A 19,703-nucleotide genomic window follows, 5' to 3' on the forward strand; every position below is an offset into this window, starting at 1 on the left:
AGGACGGGAGACTGACCAGAACAGCATTGTCGTTGGCGGGGGCGATGAGGTCGCTGAGCACAAAGGGGTGGGCCTCCGTGATGGTGATGTAGGACCTGGCCTGGTAGCGCCCCCCATACTCCCCGTCCCCATACTTCCCCTTGCTCAGCCGCTGATCCTTGTGGGTTCTCTCCCCTGTGAAGAGCGCCGACCAGTAGATGTCGGGGGGCAGGTATGCGCGGGCAAAGCACTTGGCCCCGGCCTCCGACTCGAGGAAGGGGATGGAGAACTTGATGTAGGGGGAGGCGGAGAGCAGCGTGCCATGCAGGCTGAGGCGGAACTGGTGCCACATGGTCTGCTTCTGCTCGCGGAACTGGATGCTGTGCGAGCGCCGGAAGATGGACTCGTCCTGACTCTTCTGGTAGCTCAGCAGGGGGTCGCTGCAGTCCGTGAGCTCCGTCACCGCCGACAGCTGCCGCTTCATGGCCGGGGCCTCCAGACCCCCGCTGTGGGTGTGTGACTCCGAGTGTCCTGGGGGCGGCGCCACGTTCTCTTTCCCCACCTCTTCCTCGTCCATGGCTTCCGTCAGTGACATGTAGTGTGTTGTGATGTCATCCGCTTTGGAAACCACCCTCCCTTTTTCTTTTTCCGACATGGTGTTGTCATCTGCTTTGGAAACTGCTGTCTCTTTTTCTTTTTCCAACGTTGCAATGTCGTCTGGTTTGGAAACTGCTGCCTCTTTTCCTTTTTCCAAGGTCTTCTCTTTACCGGCACTGCTGGTGTCCTTGGCGACAGAGGTGGTGTGGCCCTGGTTGTCGGTGAACTCTGTGATGTCAGTGGGCTCATCATGGCTGATCTCCGTGGAGTTGATGTCGGTGGAGCTGTCAAAGCCCTCCATGTTTTCTGCCAGCTCCTCAGAGCCGGGGGGCGGCATGGCGAACTCGTCCATAGCAAAGCACAGCTCCAGCAGGGAGTTGTAGGCCACATAGGACATGAACTTCAGGATCAGCTTCACCTGGAACAACACACATTTTAACTCAGCTTCACCTGGAACAACACATAACACATTTTAAATCAGCTTCACCTGGAACAACACACAACACATTTTAACTCAGCTTCACCTGGAACAACACATAACACATTTTAAATCAGCTTCACCTGGAACAACACATAACACATTTTAACTCAGCTTCACCTGGAACAACACATAACACATTTTAAATCAGCTTCACCTGGAACAACACATAACACATTTTAAATCAGCTTCACCTGGAACAACACACATTTTAACTCAGCTTCACCTGGAACAACACACATTTTAACTCAGCTTCACCTGGAACAACACATAACACATTTTAAATCAGCTTCACCTGGAACAACACACAACACACCTTAAATCAGCTTCACCTGGATCAACACACAACACACCTTAAATCAGCTTCACCTGACACACCACACAACACAACACACCTTAAATCAGCTTCACCTGACACACCACACAACACATCTTAAATCAGCTTCACCTGAGACACCACACAACACATCTTCATCATTCTCTATTTCTTGTGTGACAATAATGAATTTGTATCTTATGATTATCACTTTGGAGCTCAAGTATAATCTTCCAACTGTTCCATTGCTACTCTGCTTTTTTGTTGTTGTTTAATACTGACCCACTTACAGGGAAAGTTCTTTATATGATAAAAGAAAAATGGAGGGATTTGAAAACTGCTCACCATCAGGGTGAGACATCTTCTGGAGGCTCTGAATTGTTTTGTTGAAGGCTAGTGGGTTTTTTTTAGGGGGGGTGGGAGTGGGATACACTTGTCAGATAAACTGTACTCTTTCAAAGCTTAAAGTGTTCTTAACACACACAAACAATTACCACCATTCAACTCTGCAACATATACATTTGTGATGATGTATCAGCCAGGTTGCATATTTTTCACAAACTCAGGGTTGGCCGTCCGTGAACTTACTGCTCTAAATTTTGTGAGGTAGGACAGTGGACAGGCCATGTCTGGCACACATCACAGGGGAGCAGTCAGCTGTTGTTGGACACCAGGTTTGTTGTGCACACAGGGGACAGCACTCACCCGTTTGAGTTCAGTGAGGGAGGCACTTACCAGACACTCACCCGTTTGAGTTCAGTGAGGGAGGCACTTACCAGACACTCACCCGTTTGAGTTCAGTGAGGGAGGCACTTACCAGACACTCACCCGTTTGAGTTCAGTGAGAAAGGCTCAAACCAGACACTCACCCGTTTGAGTTCAGTGAGAAAGGCTCCAACCAGACACTCACCCGTTTGAGTTCAGTGAGAAAGGCACCAACCAGACACTCACCAGTTTGAGTTCAGTGAGGGAGGCTCCAACCAGACACTCACCCGTTTGAGTTCAGTGAGGGAGGCTCCTACCAGACACTCACCCGTTTGAGTTCAGTGAGGGAGGCTCCTACCAGACACTCACCCGTTTGAGTTCAGTGAGAAAGGCACCAACCAGACACTCACCAGTTTGAGTTCACTGAGGGAGGCTCCAACCAGACACTCACCCGTTTGAGTTCAGTGAGGGAGGCTCCTACCAGACACTCACCCGTTTGAGTTCAGTGAGGGAGGCACCAACCAGACACTCACCCGTTTGAGTTCAGTGAGGGAGGCACCAACCAGACACTCACCCGTTTGAGTTCAGTGAGGGAGACTCCTACCAGACACTCACCCGTTTGAGTTCAGTGAGAAAGGCTCCTACCAGACACTCACCCGTTTGAGTTCAGTGAGGGACCAACTAGACACTCACCCGTTTGAGTTCAGTGAGGGACCAACTAGACACTCACCCGTTTGAGTTCAGTGAGGGAGGCACCAACCAGACACTCAACCGTTTGAGTTCAGTGAGGGAGGCTCCAACCAGACACTCACCCGTTTGAGTTCAGTGAGAAAGGCTCCAACCAGACACTCACCCGTTTGAGTTCAGTGAGGGAGGCACCAACCAGACACTCAACCGTTTGAGTTCAGTGAGGGAGGCTCCAACCAGACACTCACCCGTTTGAGTTCAGTGAGAAAGGCTCCAACCAGACACTCACCCGTTTGAGTTCAGTGAGGGAGGCTCCAACCAGACACTCACCCGTTTGAGTTCAGTGAGGGAGGCTCCAACCAGACACTCACCCGTTTGAGTTCAGTGAGGGAGGCTCCAACCAGACACTCACCCGTTTGAGTTCAGTGAGAAAGGCTCCAACCAGACACTCACCCGTTTGAGTTCAGTGAGGGGCCAACCAGACACTCACCCGTTTGAGTTTGAGTTCAGTGAGGGAGGCACCAACCAGACACTCACCCGTTTGAGTTCAGTGAGGGAGGCTCCAACCAGACTGATGGTGCAGCCCAGGTGGGTGGCACAGCCAGCAAACACCACCACTGTCTTCCTCTCTCCTGGAAACAGCCACAACACCCCCACTGTTATATCACACAGCAACCCCACTGTCGTATCACACAGCAACACCACTGTCGTATCACATAGCAACCCCACTGTTATATCACACAGCAACCCCACTGTTATATCACACAGCAACCCCACTGTTATATCACACAGCAACCCCACTGTCGTATCACACAGCAACCCCACTGTTATATCACACAGCAACACCACTGTCGTATCACACAGCAACACCACTGTCGTATCACACAGCAACCCCACTGTCGTATCACACAGCAACACCACTGTCGTATCACACAGCAACCCCACTGTTATATCACACAGCAACCCCACTGTTATATCACACAGCAACCCCACTGTTATATCACACAGCAACCCCACTGTTGTATCACACAGCAACACCACTGTCATATCACACAGCAACACCACTGTCATATCACACAGCAACACCACAACACCACTGTCATATCACACAGCAACACCACTGTCGTATCACACAGCAACACCACTGTCATATCACACAGCAACACCACTGTCATATCACACAGCAACCCCACTGTCATATCACACAGCAACACCACTGTCATATCACACAGCAACACCACAACACCACTGTCATATCACACAGCAACACCACTGTCATATCACACAGCAACACCACAACACCACTGTCATATCACACAGCAACACCACAACACCACTGTCATATCACACAGCAACACCACAACACCACTGTCATATCACACAGCAACACCACAACACCACTGTCGTATCACACAGCAACACCACAACACCACTGTCGTATCACACAGCAACACCACAACACCACTGTAATATCACACAGCAACACCACAACACCACTGTCATATCACACAGCAACACCACAACACCACTGTCATATCACACAGCAACACCACAACACCACTGTCATATCACACAGCAACACCACAACACCACTGTCGTATCACACAGCAACACCACTGTCATATCACACAGCAACACCACTGTCATATCACACAGCAACACCACAACACCACTGTCATATCACACAGCAACACCACTGTCATATCACACAGCAACACCACAACACCACTGTCATATCACACAGCAACACCACAACACCACTGTCGTATCACACAGCAACACCACTGTCATATCACACAGCAACACCACAACACCACTGTTATTTCACACAGCAACAATGTGTTGGGTACACACACACACACACATATACATAAACTGAAACACACACCCCCACACACAAAACACACACACACCCACACATACACCCTCAAACCCACACACACACACACACAGACACACACCCATGCATACACCCTCACACACATACACACAGACACACCTACACCCACCCACCCACCCACCCACAGAGCAGGACCATACTGACTATTGGGCAGGCTGTGTGACTGGCAGTGGAAGTCGTGACAGAATCCCAGGTTGGGTTTGCTGACCAGACCGTCGATGGACGGCACGATGTCCGCCTGGGTGAAGCGGGCCAGTCGCTCCATCACACTCTGCACACAACACATCACTCTCTTTAACCCCTTCTGTCCCATAGCCACATGCCGGCTACGTCTCCCTCGACCAGTGCAACATCAGACTACTGCAGTAAAAACTGGGTGGTTCACTAAACAGCTGTAACTTACCTATATCAAAACAGAATGACACTAACATTTTGGGAAATGTTTGATACTGAACGTCACTTTCAGCAGTCAAACTACCATTCATTTCCTTGTCACTGCTTTCCTTTCCTTAAACAGCTGTTTCTGGCACATGAACAGCTGGAAAATGCGTTAGAAAAACCAATGTTTCAGACAAAAATTCAGTTACTCAGTGGTTCATTAACAACACATTGTTTTTCATTATAAAGAAAAGAAGTGCAGTACAATACAGCTCCTTGGACAGTGAGTGGTGGTCATCACACAGGGCTGCACACACCACAGTCTGCTGAAAATTCCAGTTACTCACTGGTTCATTAACAACACATTGTTTTTCAGTTCAAGTCACAAAGTTAACACAGACATGACAGGCCACTTCAGTTCAAGTAAAAATGAACCCTCTCTGTGGACAGGCAACTTCATCTGAGTTAAAACTCCCTTTTAGTATGCACGCAGGAACACACACACACACAGTCACACCTGTTTGATGTTGAAGACCAGTGTGATTCCAGCCTTTCCCCGCAAAACACACACACACACATCCCCACCAACACCCCCCACAGACCTGTTTGACGTTGAAGACCAGTGTGATTCCAGCCTTTCCCCGCAAAACACACACACACACATCCCCACCAACACCCCCCACACACCTGTTTGACATTGAAGACCAGCGTGATCCCAGCCTCCAGCAGGTACTCCTGTGCCAGACGAGACACTGACTTCTCCACCACCACGATGTTGGGATGGAAGGCAGCAATCTTGGCCACACTGTTCTTCAGGAACTCCCTCTCCTGAACACACCAGGAACACCGCTATTTCATGTCACACACCACGAAGGCATTCACACACACAGCACACACACACACACACACACACGCACACACACACACACATGTACACACACACCACACACACACACACATAGCACATACACACAGAGAACACACACACACAGCACACACAAACTCAAACACACAAAGTATATGATCACACATCCACACACCCACAACAGAAATAAAATCTGTGTGTGTGCAGTGCGTGCATGTGTAAGTATACACAAGTGTTTAGATTGATATGCACTTGTATGTATCCCAATTTCTACTGTATCTGTGTTTGTGTATGATTTTCGATTTATGTTCATATCTTGTTATGTACTATCCCCCCCAATATTCCTTGTGAGCCCAGTACACTTGGTAATAAAGACATACTCTATTCTATTCTAAAATACTGACTCCTCTGACCTGTGCTGGGGCATGGAGGATATACTGTAATAAACTTTGTATTCCATAAGTACGATGTAATCTTGCGTACACATCTGATGATTTAACCCAGACACACCCACACACCGTCCACACATACAAACCCACACACACACCTATACACCCATCCATCTACACCCCACAAACACACACCCACCCCCACCCATACACCCCGCACCCACACAGACCTGCAGAATCTGTGGCTCCAGAGAAGAGAACTTGTTCTCCACACGCTGGTACTCTATGGCGCCTCTCAGCAGCAGGATGTGGGGGTTGGCAATCTGCTGCCTCATCTTCTTGTGGGCGATGTTCTTGGTGAACACCAGGCCGTGGATCAGGCTGCTGTCCTGCTTCTGACCCACTGGGATCTGCAGCACAGCCACCACGTCACTGTCTTCTGTCTTTGTTTGGTCACAACAGATGTCTGTGTGAGAAAGTCAGGCACTGGGATCTGCAGCACAGCCACCACGTCACTGTCTTCTGTCTTTGTTTGGTCACAACAGATGTCTGTGTGAGAAAGTCAGGCACTGGGATCTGCAGCACAGCCACCACGTCACTGTCTTCTGTCTTTGTTTGGTCACAACAGATGTCTGTGTGAGAAAGTCAGGCACTGGGATCTGCAGCACAGCCACCACGTCACTGTCTTCTGTCTTTGTTTGGTCACAACAGATGTCTGTGTGAGAAAGTCAGGCACTGGGATCTGCAGCACAGCCACCACGTCACTGTCTTCTGTCTTTGTTTGGTCACAACAGATGTCTGTGTGAGAAAGTCAGGCACTGGGATCTGCAGCACAGCCACCACGTCACTGTCTTCTGTCTTTGTTTGGTCACAACAGATGTCTGTGTGAGAAAGTCAGGCACTGGGATCTGCAGCACAGCCACCACGTCACTGTCTTCTGTCTTTGTTTGGTCACAACAGATGTCTGTGTGAGAAAGTCAGGCACTGGGATCTGCACCACAGCCACCACGTCACCTGTCTTCTGTCTTTGTTTGGTCACAACAGATGTCTGTGTGAGAAAGTCAGGCACTGGGATCTGCAGCACAGCCACCACGTCACTGTCTTCTGTCTTTGTTTGGTCACAACAGATGTCTGTGTGAGAAAGTCAGGCACTGGGATCTGCAGCACAGCCACCACGTCACTGTCTTCTGTCTTTGTTTGGTCACAACAGATAGTCTGTGTGAGAAAGTCAGGCACTGGGATCTGCAGCACAGCCACCACGTCACTGTCTTCTGTCTTTGTTTGGTCACAACAGATGTCTGTGTGAGAAAGTCAGGCACTGGGATCTGCAGCACAGCCACCACGTCACTGTCTTCTGTCTTTGTTTGGTCACAACAGATATCTGTGTGAGAAAGTCAGGCTCACCCACAGTACAGGTGACGGTGTGCTGACGATGCTGTGTGTTTACACACTGTGGGTCTTTTACTTTTCTTTTTTTTGTTATGTTTTTCCTGATTCCAGTTCTTACCTTCCACAGTTCAGTTACCAGACTAATACCATGAATGGGAGTGACACATTTTCTGACTCTCAAAAAGCTTTCATCCTGAGCCACAGCCACTCAAGTTAACTCATGTGTACATCTTAATGCTGAAAATGAGTAAACAGAAATGGGAATCGTGATAATGCATATCCAGAAATCTGTATAATATGAAAATACTCCCTCCCTGGAATCACATCACTAAACGAAACCACAAAAAGACTCCCTCCCAAGCATCGCATCACTAAAAGAAACCACAAAAATACTCCCTCCCAAGCATCACATCACTAAACGAAACCACAAATATACTCCCTCCCAAGAATCGCATCACTAAAAGAAACCACAAAAATACTCCCTCCCAAGCATCACATCACTAAACGAAACCACAAATATACTCCCTCCCAAGAATCGCATCACTAAAAGAAACCACAAAAAGACTCCCTCCCAAGAATCGCATCACTAAAAGAAACCACAAAAATACTCCCTCCCAAGCATCACATCACTAAACGAAACCACAAAAATACTCCCTCCCAAGAATCGCATCACTAAAAGAAACCACAAAAATACTCCCTCCCAAGCATCACATCACTAAACGAAACCACAAAAATACTCCCTCCCAAGAATCGCATCACTAAAAAAACCCACAAAAATACTCCCTCCCAAGCATCACATCATTAAAAGAAACAACAAAAATACTCCCTCCCTGGCATCACATCATTAAAAGAAACAACAAAAATACTCCTCCCAAGCAAAGCAGCACTAAAAGAAACCACAAAAATACTCCCTCCCGCATCACTAAAAAAACCCACAAAAATACTCCCTCCCAAGCATCACATCATTAAAAGAAACAACAAAAATACTCCTCCCCCCCAGCCCCCCCCCAAGAATCGCAGCACAAAGGAACCACACAGTGCAGACGCACCTTCTTGATGTGGATGTACTTGCGGACGTCGAGGTCGTCGCCCTCTCCCCGCACGTCGGGCCGCACGAAGTGTGTGACCTGCCGCACACAGCTCAGCACAACTGGTTCCCACGATGCCGACAGACCCTGCTGACTCAGCAGTTGTCGCGTCATCGTCTGCAGGTGCTCCGTGTGGGCCTGTCTGCTCACACACACACACGCACACATACACACACACACACACACACACACACATGCACACATGCACAACTCAGTTCAGGCTTCAAATAACACATACACATGCATTGAAAACGCTAAGGACAGATTGCCTGTTCACAAAGCAGATCCCTGGGATGCTATAAAAGTCTGTAAAAACAAACACACAAAAAAGAGTGAAAATTATGGAGAGGAGCTTCAGCCTTACACTAGCATCATCCCTTACTTACTTACCTTGTGGCCAGTAAAAGCCAAGAAGGAAACTGTGAACAAATCCTTATTTAAAATAACACGTGTCACTACTTTTAACACTGGGGATTTTAAAGAAATTAAATAGAAAACCTCACGTTACATAAAGTCCAAAGTAAACCACCAAAATCAAGGCAAAAATCTCATGTATACAAACTCACACACACCCACACTAGCATACAGACATACATGCATGCACACACATCCATGCACTTACACACACACACACACCAACATGCACACAACACCCCCTCCATACACCCTAACCCCAACATCCTTCCACCCACCCAAACACACACACACACACACACACACACAGGACAGACAGCACTAACTTGAGTCTCTCATAAGCCAGTTTCTCTCCGTTCTCCTCTCTCAGCTCCTCCACACACCCCCTCCCACACACACACACACACACACACACACACACACACACACACAGGACAGACAGCACTAACTTGAGTCTCTCATAAGCCAGTTTCTCTCCGTTCTCCTCCCTCAGCTCCTCCACACCCCCCTCCCACACACACACACACACACACACACACACAGGACAGACAGCACTAACTTGAGTCTCTCATAAGCCAGTTTCTCTCCGTTCTCCTCCCTCAGCTCCTCCACACCCCCTCCCACACACACACACACACACACACACACACAGAGGACAGACAGCACTAACTTGAGTCTCTCATAAGCCAGTTTCTCTCCGTTCTCCTCTCTCAGCTCATCCACGGTCCTCCAGCCCTGAGGACAGGTCACGATGTCTGATGATGGGACTGGGGCCCGGCTCAGGAACAATGTGCCTGCAACACACAATTAAAAAATTAAAAAATAAACAAACAATGGAATAAAAATATATATGCATACTCACATTAAAGTTTGGTTGTTTTTTTCTGTGAGGGTTAATGAAACCAGTTAATAGTTATAATCATAGCAATAATAATGATAACAATAATAATAATAATGTTCAGTTATACAGTACTTACCTGCAGATTTAAAAAAAAACATGAATAATAATCATGTCCATTTATTCAGCTCTTACCTGTGGCTCTCAGAGTATCAAAAAATACATATAATATGAATAAGCTACATAAAACATTAAACATAAAAACTTGTAAAAAGTGTAATAAATAGAAATATTAATAACATTAATACTAACAAACATAATAATAATAATAATAATAACAATAATAATAATAATACAACAATGCACATTTCTATAGCGCTTACCCTGCAGGTCAAAGTGCATTTGATAATACATGTGGTGTGAGTCAGCTGCGATCCAAAGAACCACCAAAGACAGTGCAGTTGACACTGTGACATCTCCAGCAGGTCTGCATCCACTACAATCACTGTTTCAGTTGCAGTTTTTCAAGGGGGCATCCTTGCATTTGGGCAAAGTCATATTTCATCCCTGCGCCTCACCACATCTTGTGGGCAGACGCCTGACCAGCAGCATAACCCAGCGCACGTAGTCAGGCCTGGAGTGTGTGCAGGTAGAGTTGTGAACACATGGGAGTGGATTCCTTCCACACACTTTGGCCAGAGGACAACACTATCATTGCCATGGCTTCTATTTCACTGCGCAAATCATGTGCTCCACACGGGACCTCTGTTTATCGTCTCATCCCAATGACTAGACGCTCAGTTTGATTTTCCAGTCAAACCTGGGAGAAAGGCTGAGAGCGGGATTCAAACCCACACCCCCACAGACTCTTGCATTGGTAGCTGAGCGTCTTAACCATTCTGACACCTTCCTTCCACTCACCCTTCCCACCTTCCTTCCTTCCACTCACCCTTCCCACCTTCCTTCCTCTCACCCTTCCCACCTTCCTCCCTTCCTTCCATTCAACCTTCCCTCCTTCCACTCACCCTTCCCTCCTTCCACTCACCCTTCCCACCTTCCTTCCACTCACCCTTCCCACCTTCCTTCCTTCCATTCACCCTTCCCACCTTCCTTCCTCTCACCCTTCCCACCTTCCTCCCTTCCACTCACCCTTCCCACCTTCCTTCCTTCCACTCACCCTTCCCACCTTCCTTCCACTCACCCTTCCCACCTTCCTTCCTTCCACTCACCCTTCCCACCTTCCTTCCTTCCACTCACCCTTCCTCCCTTCCTTCCACTCACCCTTCCCTCCTTCCTTCCACTCCCTTCCACTCACCCTTCCCACCTTCCTTCCTTCCACTCACCCTTCCCTCCTTCCTTCCACTCACCCTTCCCACCTTCCTTCCACTCACCCTTCCCACCTTCCTTCCACTCACCCTTCCCACCTTCCTTCCTTCCACTCACCCTTCCCACCTTCCTCCCTTCCTTCCACTCACCCTTCCCACATTCCTTCCACTCACCCTTCCCTCCTTCCTTCCTTCCACACACCCTTCCCTCCTTCCTTCCACTCACCCTTCCCACATTCCTTCCTTTCCGCTCACCCTTCCCACCTTCCCTCCTTCCTTCCACTCACCCTTCCCACATTCCTTCCTTTCCGCTCACCCTTCCCACCTTCCTTCCACTCACCCCACTCACCCTTCCCACCTTCCTCCCTTCCACTCACCCTTCCCACCTTCCTCCCTCTCACCCTTCCTACCTTCCTTCCACTCACCCTTCCCACCTTCCTTCCTCTCACCTTTCCCACCTTCCTTCCACTCACCCTTCCCTCCTTCCTTCCTCTCACCCTTCCCACCTTCCTTCCACTCACCCTTCCCACCTTCCTTCCTCTCACCTTTCCCACCTTCCTTCCTTCCTTCCACTCACCCTTCCCACCTTTCTTCCACTCACCCTTCCCTCCTTCCTTCCACTCACCCTTCCCTCCTTCCTTCCACTCACCCTTCCCACCTTCCTCCCTTCCACTCACCTTTCCCACCTTCCTTCCTTCCTTCCACTCACCCTTCCCACCTTCCTCCCTTCCACTCACCCTTCCCACCTTCCTTCCACTCACCCTTCCTTCCTTCCTTCCACTCACCCTTCCCACCTTCCTTCCTTCCTTCCACTCACCCTTCCCACCTTCCTTCCACTCACCTTTCCCACCTTCCTTCCTTCCTTCCACTCACCCTTCCCACCTTCCTCCCTTCCACTCACCCTTCCCACCGTCCTTCCACTCACCCTTCCTTCCTTCCTTCCTTCCACTCACCCTTCCCACCTTCCTTCCTTCCACTCACCCTTCCCACCGTCCTTCCTTCCACTCACCCTTCCCACCTTCCTTCCTTCCTTCCACTCACCCTTCCTTCCTTCCTTCCACTCACCCTTCCCACCTTCCTTCCACTCACCTTTCCCACCTTCCTCCCTCCTTCCTTCCTTCCACTCACCCTTCCCACCTTCCTTCCTTCCTTCCACTCACCCTTCCCTCACTCACCCTTCCCTCCTTCCACTCACCCTTCCCTCCTTCCTTCCTTCCACTCACCCTTCCCTCCTTCCACTCACCCTTCCCACCTTCCTTCCTTCCACTCACCCTTCCCACCTTCCTTCCTTCCTTCCACTCACCCTTCCCACCTTCCTTCCTTCCACTCACCCTTCCCACCTTCCTTCCTTCCACTCACCCTTCCCTCCTTCCTTCCTTCCACTCTCCCTTCACTTCCTGTCACCTGTCTTTAGCTGTTTGTATTTTATCATCTTACTGCTAAGTCAGCATGGCCTCTGACCTTTGAGGAAGTCATCGGACAGGCCGGTGGCGGAGGAGTCCTGTCTGGGCAAGGGTTCCTCAGCCATGTCCCTCGACATGAAGGATACTGCAACCACACACACACACACACACACACACACATGCACATGCACACACACACACACACATGCACAAACACAACAAACACCCACACAGACATACACACACACACACACACACACACACACACACACACACACACACACACATGCACACACACACACACACGCACAAAAACAACAAACAACCGCACACACACACACACACACACACTTCTCAATATTTACCATGGCTTGTGCAATATGAAATACATTTCTTGGTCACAACAGATGTCTCTGTGACACCTGGCTGCTCTCCCTGGGTACAGTGTGTTACCACAGTGCAGACCAACCCTCTTTTTTTTCTCTTTTTTTCCCATCTGCAAGTATATTTGTTATGATATCCAAGTGGATATTTCTACACAATTTTGTCTGCAGAAACCCTTTCTTGCCATGGGTTCTTTTAAATGTGCTATGTGCATACCGGGACCCAAGATTATCATCTCATCCAAAAGACTAGCGCCTAGACCACTCAAGGTTTTGTGGAGAATAGAGCAAAGTGGTTTGAACATTTGAGTTGTACTTTCAATCCAACAGTGTTCAGTTCCATCCTGATAGCGGTACCTGATAGGTCAAGCGGGGATGTTTTTCCCATTTCCCAGGTCAACAGACCAGCTGGGGCTCAACCCCCTTTGTATGAATACACACGCAAAAGATGAACATGCATATCACAGATCCATGTCAACATTTGATGGGTTGTAGAAACATATCAAAGATCCATGTCAGCATTTGATGGGTTGTAGAAACATATCAAAGATCCATGTCAGCATTTGATGGGTTGTAGAAACATATCAAAGATCCATGTCAGCATTTGATGGGTTGTAGAAACATGCATATCAAAGATCCATGTCAGCATTTGATGGGCTGTAGAAACGTATCAAAGATCCATGTCAACATTTGATGGGTTGTAGAAACATATCAAAGATCCATGTCAGCATTTGATGGGTTGTAGAAACGTATCAAAGATCCATGTCAACATTTGATGGGTTGTAGAAACATATCAAAGATCCATGTTAGCATTTGATGGGTTGTAGAAACATCAAAGATCCATGTCAACATTTGATGGGTTGTAGAAACATCAAAGATCCATGTCAACATTTGATGGGTTGTAGAAACATATCAAAGATCCATGTCAGCATTTGATGGGTTGTAGAAACATATCAAAGATCCATGTCAACATTTGATGGGTTGTAGAAACATCAAAGATCCATGTCAACATTTGATGGGTTGTAGAAACATCAAAGATCCATGTCAACATTTGATGGGTTGTAGAAACATATCAAAGATCCATGTCAGCATTTGATGGGTTGTAGAAACATATCAAAGATCCATGTCAGCATTTGATGGGTTGTAGAAACATATCAAAGATCCATGTCAACATTTGATGGGTTGTAGAAACATCAAAGATCCATGTCAACATTTGATGGGTTGTAGAAACATCAAAGATCCATGTCAACATTTGATGGGTTGTAGAAACATATCAAAGATCCATGTCAACATTTGATGGGTTGTAGAAACATATCAAAGATCCATGTCAACATTTGATGGGTTGTAGAAACATGTCAAAGATCCATGTCAGCATTTGATGGGTTGTAGAAACATATCAAAGATCCATGTCAGCATTTGATGGGTTGTAGAAACATATCAAAGATCCATGTCAGCATTTGATGGGTTATAGAAACATCAAAGATCCATGTCAACATTTGATGGGTTGTAGAAACATGTCAAAGATCCATGTCAGGGTTGTAGAAACATCAAAGATCCATGTCAGGGTTGTAGAAACATCAAAGATCCATGTCAACATTTGATGGGTTGTAGAGTTGTAGAAACATATCAAAGATCCATGTCAACATTTGATGGGTTGTAGAAACATATCAAAGATCCATGTCAACATTTGATGGGTTGTAGAAACATCAAAGATCCATGTCAGGGTTGTAGAAACATATCAAAGATCCATGTCAGGGTTGTAGAAACATATCAAAGATCCATGTCAACATTTGATGGGTTGTAGAAACATCAAAGATCCATGTCAGGGTTGTAAAACATCAAAGATCCATGTCAGGGTTGTAGAAACATCAAAGATCCATGTCAGGGTTGTAGAAACATGACCACCACCAGCATGGACACTCCAGAAACTGGCAGGGTAAAAACAGCCACACATATAAAGCCCACACAGACACTGGAGTGATCAAAGGAACTGCAACCCACAAGTACAGGAAGCATGGAGGGCAGTGAGCTTGTGTTCAAAACATTAGAAAACTAACCACAAAATACGCTGTGGCATGAGCTTAAGAGCTGGTCATACATGCCCCCCCCCCCCCTCCCAAAACAACCCACCAGGAACAAAGGATATCAAAATCCACAACAAACTGACATATACATGAATTTGAAAGAACACAACTCTTTCTTCTTTTGCTGAAACAATGTGACGACGACAATCATCATGACCACCATGACTGACGGAGAATTCCCACATAGACACAGATCACACAAAATAAAGTTGTGCCCCTTTATGTTCTATGTGCACATGGCCACCATTCACTGCACTCTTTCCTCAAGGTCTAGCAGTATCAATTTTTTTTTCTTTTTTCATATTGTAGTAAGGTTCACTCTCAATCCTTTTCACCAGACTTAAACGTTGACTTGTGACAACTAGTCATCTTTGCAGGTGAGAGCGCTTTCTGTCAACTTCATCTGTTGTGAAGCCAGTTATGGCCTTGTGCAAATCCACTCTGTTTTTGTTTTTTATAACCTGAACAAATAGGTGTATTGTGGAAGGGTAGACATGATGTAATGTGACTCACACTTGGGGTACTCCAGCACACTGCCTGTGTCAGACTTGCTGCTGGCACTCAGAGTCGACGTCCTCGCCTCGGATTCTGACGACAAACTTTTGGGTCCATCAGACTCTGCAGCTGTTGAGCGCTGTTCATCCCCCATGGACACTGCAACAACAATCACATTGTCTTCTGGAAAAGGGACATCACCTTCACTGTTCATCTCCCATGGACACTGCAACAACAAGCACATTGTCTTCTGGAAAAGGGACATCACTTTCACTGTTCATCCCCCATGGACACTGCAACAACAAGCACATTGTCTTCTGGAAAAAGGACATCACTTCACTTTCACTGTTCATTCTCCATGGACACTGCAACAACAACCACATTGTCTTCTGGAAAAGGGACAGCACTTTCACTGTTCATCTCCCATGGACACTGCAACAACAACCACATTGTCTTCTGGGAAAGGGACATCACCTTCATTGTTCATCCCCCATGGACACTGCAACAACAAGCACATTGTCTTCTGGGAAAGGGACACCACTTTCACTGTTCATCTCCATGGACACTGCAACAATCACATTGTCTTCTGGAAAAGGGACAGCACTTCACTTTCACTGTTCATCTCCATGAACACTACAACAATCACATTGTCTTCTGGAAAAGGGACACCACTTTCACTGTTCATCTCCATGAACACTACAACAATCACATTGTCTTCTGGAAAAGGGACACCACTTTCACTGTTCATCTCCATGAACACTACAACAATCACATTGTCTTCTGGAAAAGGGACATCACTTTCACTGTTCATCCCCCATGGACACTGCAACAACAACCACATTGTCTTCTGGAAAAGGGACATCACTTTCACTGTTCATCCCCCATGGACACTGCAACAACAAGCACATTGTCTTCTGGAAAAAGGACATCACTTCACTTTCACTGTTCATTCTCCATGGACACTGCAACAACAACCACATTGTCTTCTGGAAAAGGGACATCACTTTCACTGTTCATCCCCCATGGACACTGCAACAACAACCACATTGTCTTCTGGAAAAGGGACATCACTTTCACTGTTCATCCCCCACGGACACTGCAACAACAACCACATTGTCTTCTGGAAAAGGGACATCACTTTCACTGTTCATCCCCCATGGACACTGCAACAACAACCACATTGTCTTCTGGAAAAGGGACATCACTTTCACTGTTCATCCCCCATGGACACTGCAACAACAACCACATTGTCTTCTGGAAAAGGGACAGCACTTCACTTTCACTGTTCATCTCCCTTGAACACTACAACAACCACATTGTCTTCTGGAAAAGGGACAGCACTTCACTTTCACTGTTCATCTCCATGGACACTGCAACAAGCACATTGTCTTCTGGGAAAGGGACATCACTTTCACTGATCATCTCCCTTGAACACTGCAACAATCACACTGTCTTCTGGAAAAGGGACATCACTTTCACTGATCATCTCCCTTGAACATTACAACAATCACAGTCTTCTGGAAAAGGGACAGCACTTTCACTGATCATCTCCCTTGAACACTGCAACAATCACACTGTCTTCTGGAAAAAAGGGGCAGCACTTTCACTGTTCATCTCCCTCTTACACTGCAACAATCACACTGTCTTCTGGAAAAAGGGACACCATTTTGATGGACAAGGCTAGCACAGCTGCTCTAATCATCCTACAATTTCCACTTCCTCCATGGGAATGTTGGGGGAGCTTTCAGTATAAATGGTATCCCCACCTTCTGGAAAATCGTTGCCAGAAATGTCCTCTCTTCTATCGTTCTCTTTGCTTCCTGCATTGTCCTTTTCTTTGTAATACCTGCCTTTCAGTTTCTTATTTTCTGCCAGTAATAATTTTTTTCAGAAAGCCTTGAATATTTAGTCTTTTCCTGGAATTGACTTGACAACTGGACGTTCTGACTATCTTGCATTTTTGAGTGAACAATCCTTGGCCAAAGGAATGATTCAGCGCTTATAGTTTTTAGAGGCGTTTGATTGGCTAAGAGCGGACCGGGCAAGACGGGTCGTCTTTTCAATGTTAGCCGTGTGAAATTTGGCCAAGCAGAGCAAACCGATAGGCCAAGTTTGCATCAGTTTGACATGGTACAGTATATGACACCTTATTACATTATTAAAGAAGGCAGTATGCAATTAATGCATCCTGTATGATAAAAAGAACATGGCAGGTCACAGTTTGCACATAGAGGGAAATTAAAAGAATAAATACAAATAAATTTAGGTCTTGGTTACTGCACCTGGCAGGTCAAGGGTGGAAAGTCTGGTGCATGGAGACTTTTCCAATCTCCCAGGACAACAGATGAGCTGACCTGCCAGTGCCTATGCCCCCTTCAATGTAAGATCAATTACACACGTTTACGATCCTGAAATCCATGTCAGCATTCACTTGGTTATGGAAACAAGAACACACCAAACAAGCACGCCCCCCCCCCCCCCCCCACCCCCCGCCTCCTTCCCCAAAAATGAAGTACAGCTGCCATCATGGTAGGGTAGTAGTGGTTAAACATGCTGATAGGGTTGTAGTGGTTAAACACGTTGAAGACCCCTCTGATGACAATGGGAGTGCAGACCTAAAAGCCAGATAGGGTTGCAGTGGTTCAACACGTTGAAGACCCCTCTGATGACAATGGGAGTGCAGACCTAAAAGCCAGATAGGGTTGTAGTGGTTCAACACGTTGAAGACCCCTCTGATGACAATGGGAGTGCAGACCTAAAAGCCAGATAGGGTTGTAGTGGTTCAACACGTTGAAGACCCCTCTGATGACAATGGGAGTGCAGACCTAAAAGCCAGATAGGGTTGCAGTGGTTCAACACATTGAAGACCCCTCTGATGACAATGGGAGTGCAGACCTAAAAGCCAGATAGGGTTGCAGTGGTTCAACACGTTGAAGACCCCTCTGATGACAATGGGAGTGCAGACCTAAAAGCCAGATAGGGTTGTAGTGGTTAAACACGCTGAAGACCCCTCTGATGACAATGGGAGTGCAGACCTAAAAGCCAGATAGGGTTGTAGTGGTTCAACACATTGAAGACCCCTCTGATGACAATGGGAGTGCAGACCTAAAAGCCAGATAGGGTTGCAGTGGTTCAACACGTTGAAGACCCCTCTGATGACAATGGGAGTGCAGACCTAAAAGCCAGATAGGGTTGTAGTGGTTCAACACATTGAAGACCCCTCTGATGACAATGGGAGTGCAGACCTAAAAGCCAGATAGGGTTGTAGTGGTTCAACACGTTGAACACCCCTCTGATGACAATGGGAGTGCAGACCTAAAAGCCAGATAGGGTTGTAGTGGTTCAACACATTGAAGACCCCTCTGATGACAATGGGAGTGTAGACCTAAAAGCCAGATAGGGTTGTAGTGGTTAAACACGCTGAAGACCCCTCTGATGACAATGGGAGTGCAGACCTAAAAGCCAGAAGACGAAGATGGACAGGAAGAGATGAAGCCAGACAAGGGAGAAAACTCTTACTTGTTCCATCATCCGTGTCCTCATTGGACTCGATCTCCCGGAACCACAGAGGTTCGCTGCTCTCCCTTTCCTCCGGCACAGAGGGCAGCACTTGTAATTCTGTCTGTGACTCCATAACACTCTGTCAGCAACATATTTCACAGGCAACTGTCACACCTCTCACACTTCATTCGCAGACATTTGTCACATCTCACACTTCATTCACAGACATTGTCACATCTCACACACTTCATTCACAGACATTTGTCACATCTCACACACTTCATTCACAGACATTTGTCACATCTCACACACTTCATTCACAGACATTTGTCACATCTCACACTTCATTCACAGACATTTGTCACATCTCACACACTTCATTCACAGACATTTGTCACATCTCACACACTTCATTCACAGACATTGTCACATCTCACACACTTCATTCACAGACACTGTCACATCTCACACACTTTATTCACAGACATT

The 19,703-nt window shown here is 47.0% G+C and overlaps 1 protein-coding gene across 2 annotated transcripts in view; it reads right to left on the reverse strand.

Moving 5' to 3' along the window:
* Nucleotides 1-19,703, reverse strand: part of LOC143293081 (1-phosphatidylinositol 3-phosphate 5-kinase-like) — a 122,969-nt gene that overhangs the window by 80,932 nt on the left and 22,334 nt on the right. For both annotated transcript variants that reach the window (XM_076603968.1, XM_076603967.1), the window contains exons 10-19: nucleotides 19,233-19,353; nucleotides 15,732-15,872; nucleotides 12,810-12,896; nucleotides 9,856-9,979; nucleotides 8,733-8,913; nucleotides 6,525-6,704; nucleotides 5,728-5,868; nucleotides 4,807-4,933; nucleotides 3,300-3,394; nucleotides 17-994 (exon numbers count right to left, since the gene is read on the reverse strand). In XM_076603968.1, the coding sequence (XP_076460083.1) occupies nucleotides 17-994; nucleotides 3,300-3,394; nucleotides 4,807-4,933; nucleotides 5,728-5,868; nucleotides 6,525-6,704; nucleotides 8,733-8,913; nucleotides 9,856-9,979; nucleotides 12,810-12,896; nucleotides 15,732-15,872; nucleotides 19,233-19,353 (2,175 nt within the window). The remainder of the gene's footprint in view (nucleotides 1-16; nucleotides 995-3,299; nucleotides 3,395-4,806; nucleotides 4,934-5,727; nucleotides 5,869-6,524; nucleotides 6,705-8,732; nucleotides 8,914-9,855; nucleotides 9,980-12,809; nucleotides 12,897-15,731; nucleotides 15,873-19,232; nucleotides 19,354-19,703) is intronic.

This window comes from Babylonia areolata, chromosome 18 (assembly GCF_041734735.1).
Source record: "Babylonia areolata isolate BAREFJ2019XMU chromosome 18, ASM4173473v1, whole genome shotgun sequence".
In the NCBI taxonomy this organism is placed as follows: Eukaryota; Metazoa; Mollusca; class Gastropoda; order Neogastropoda; family Buccinidae; genus Babylonia; species Babylonia areolata.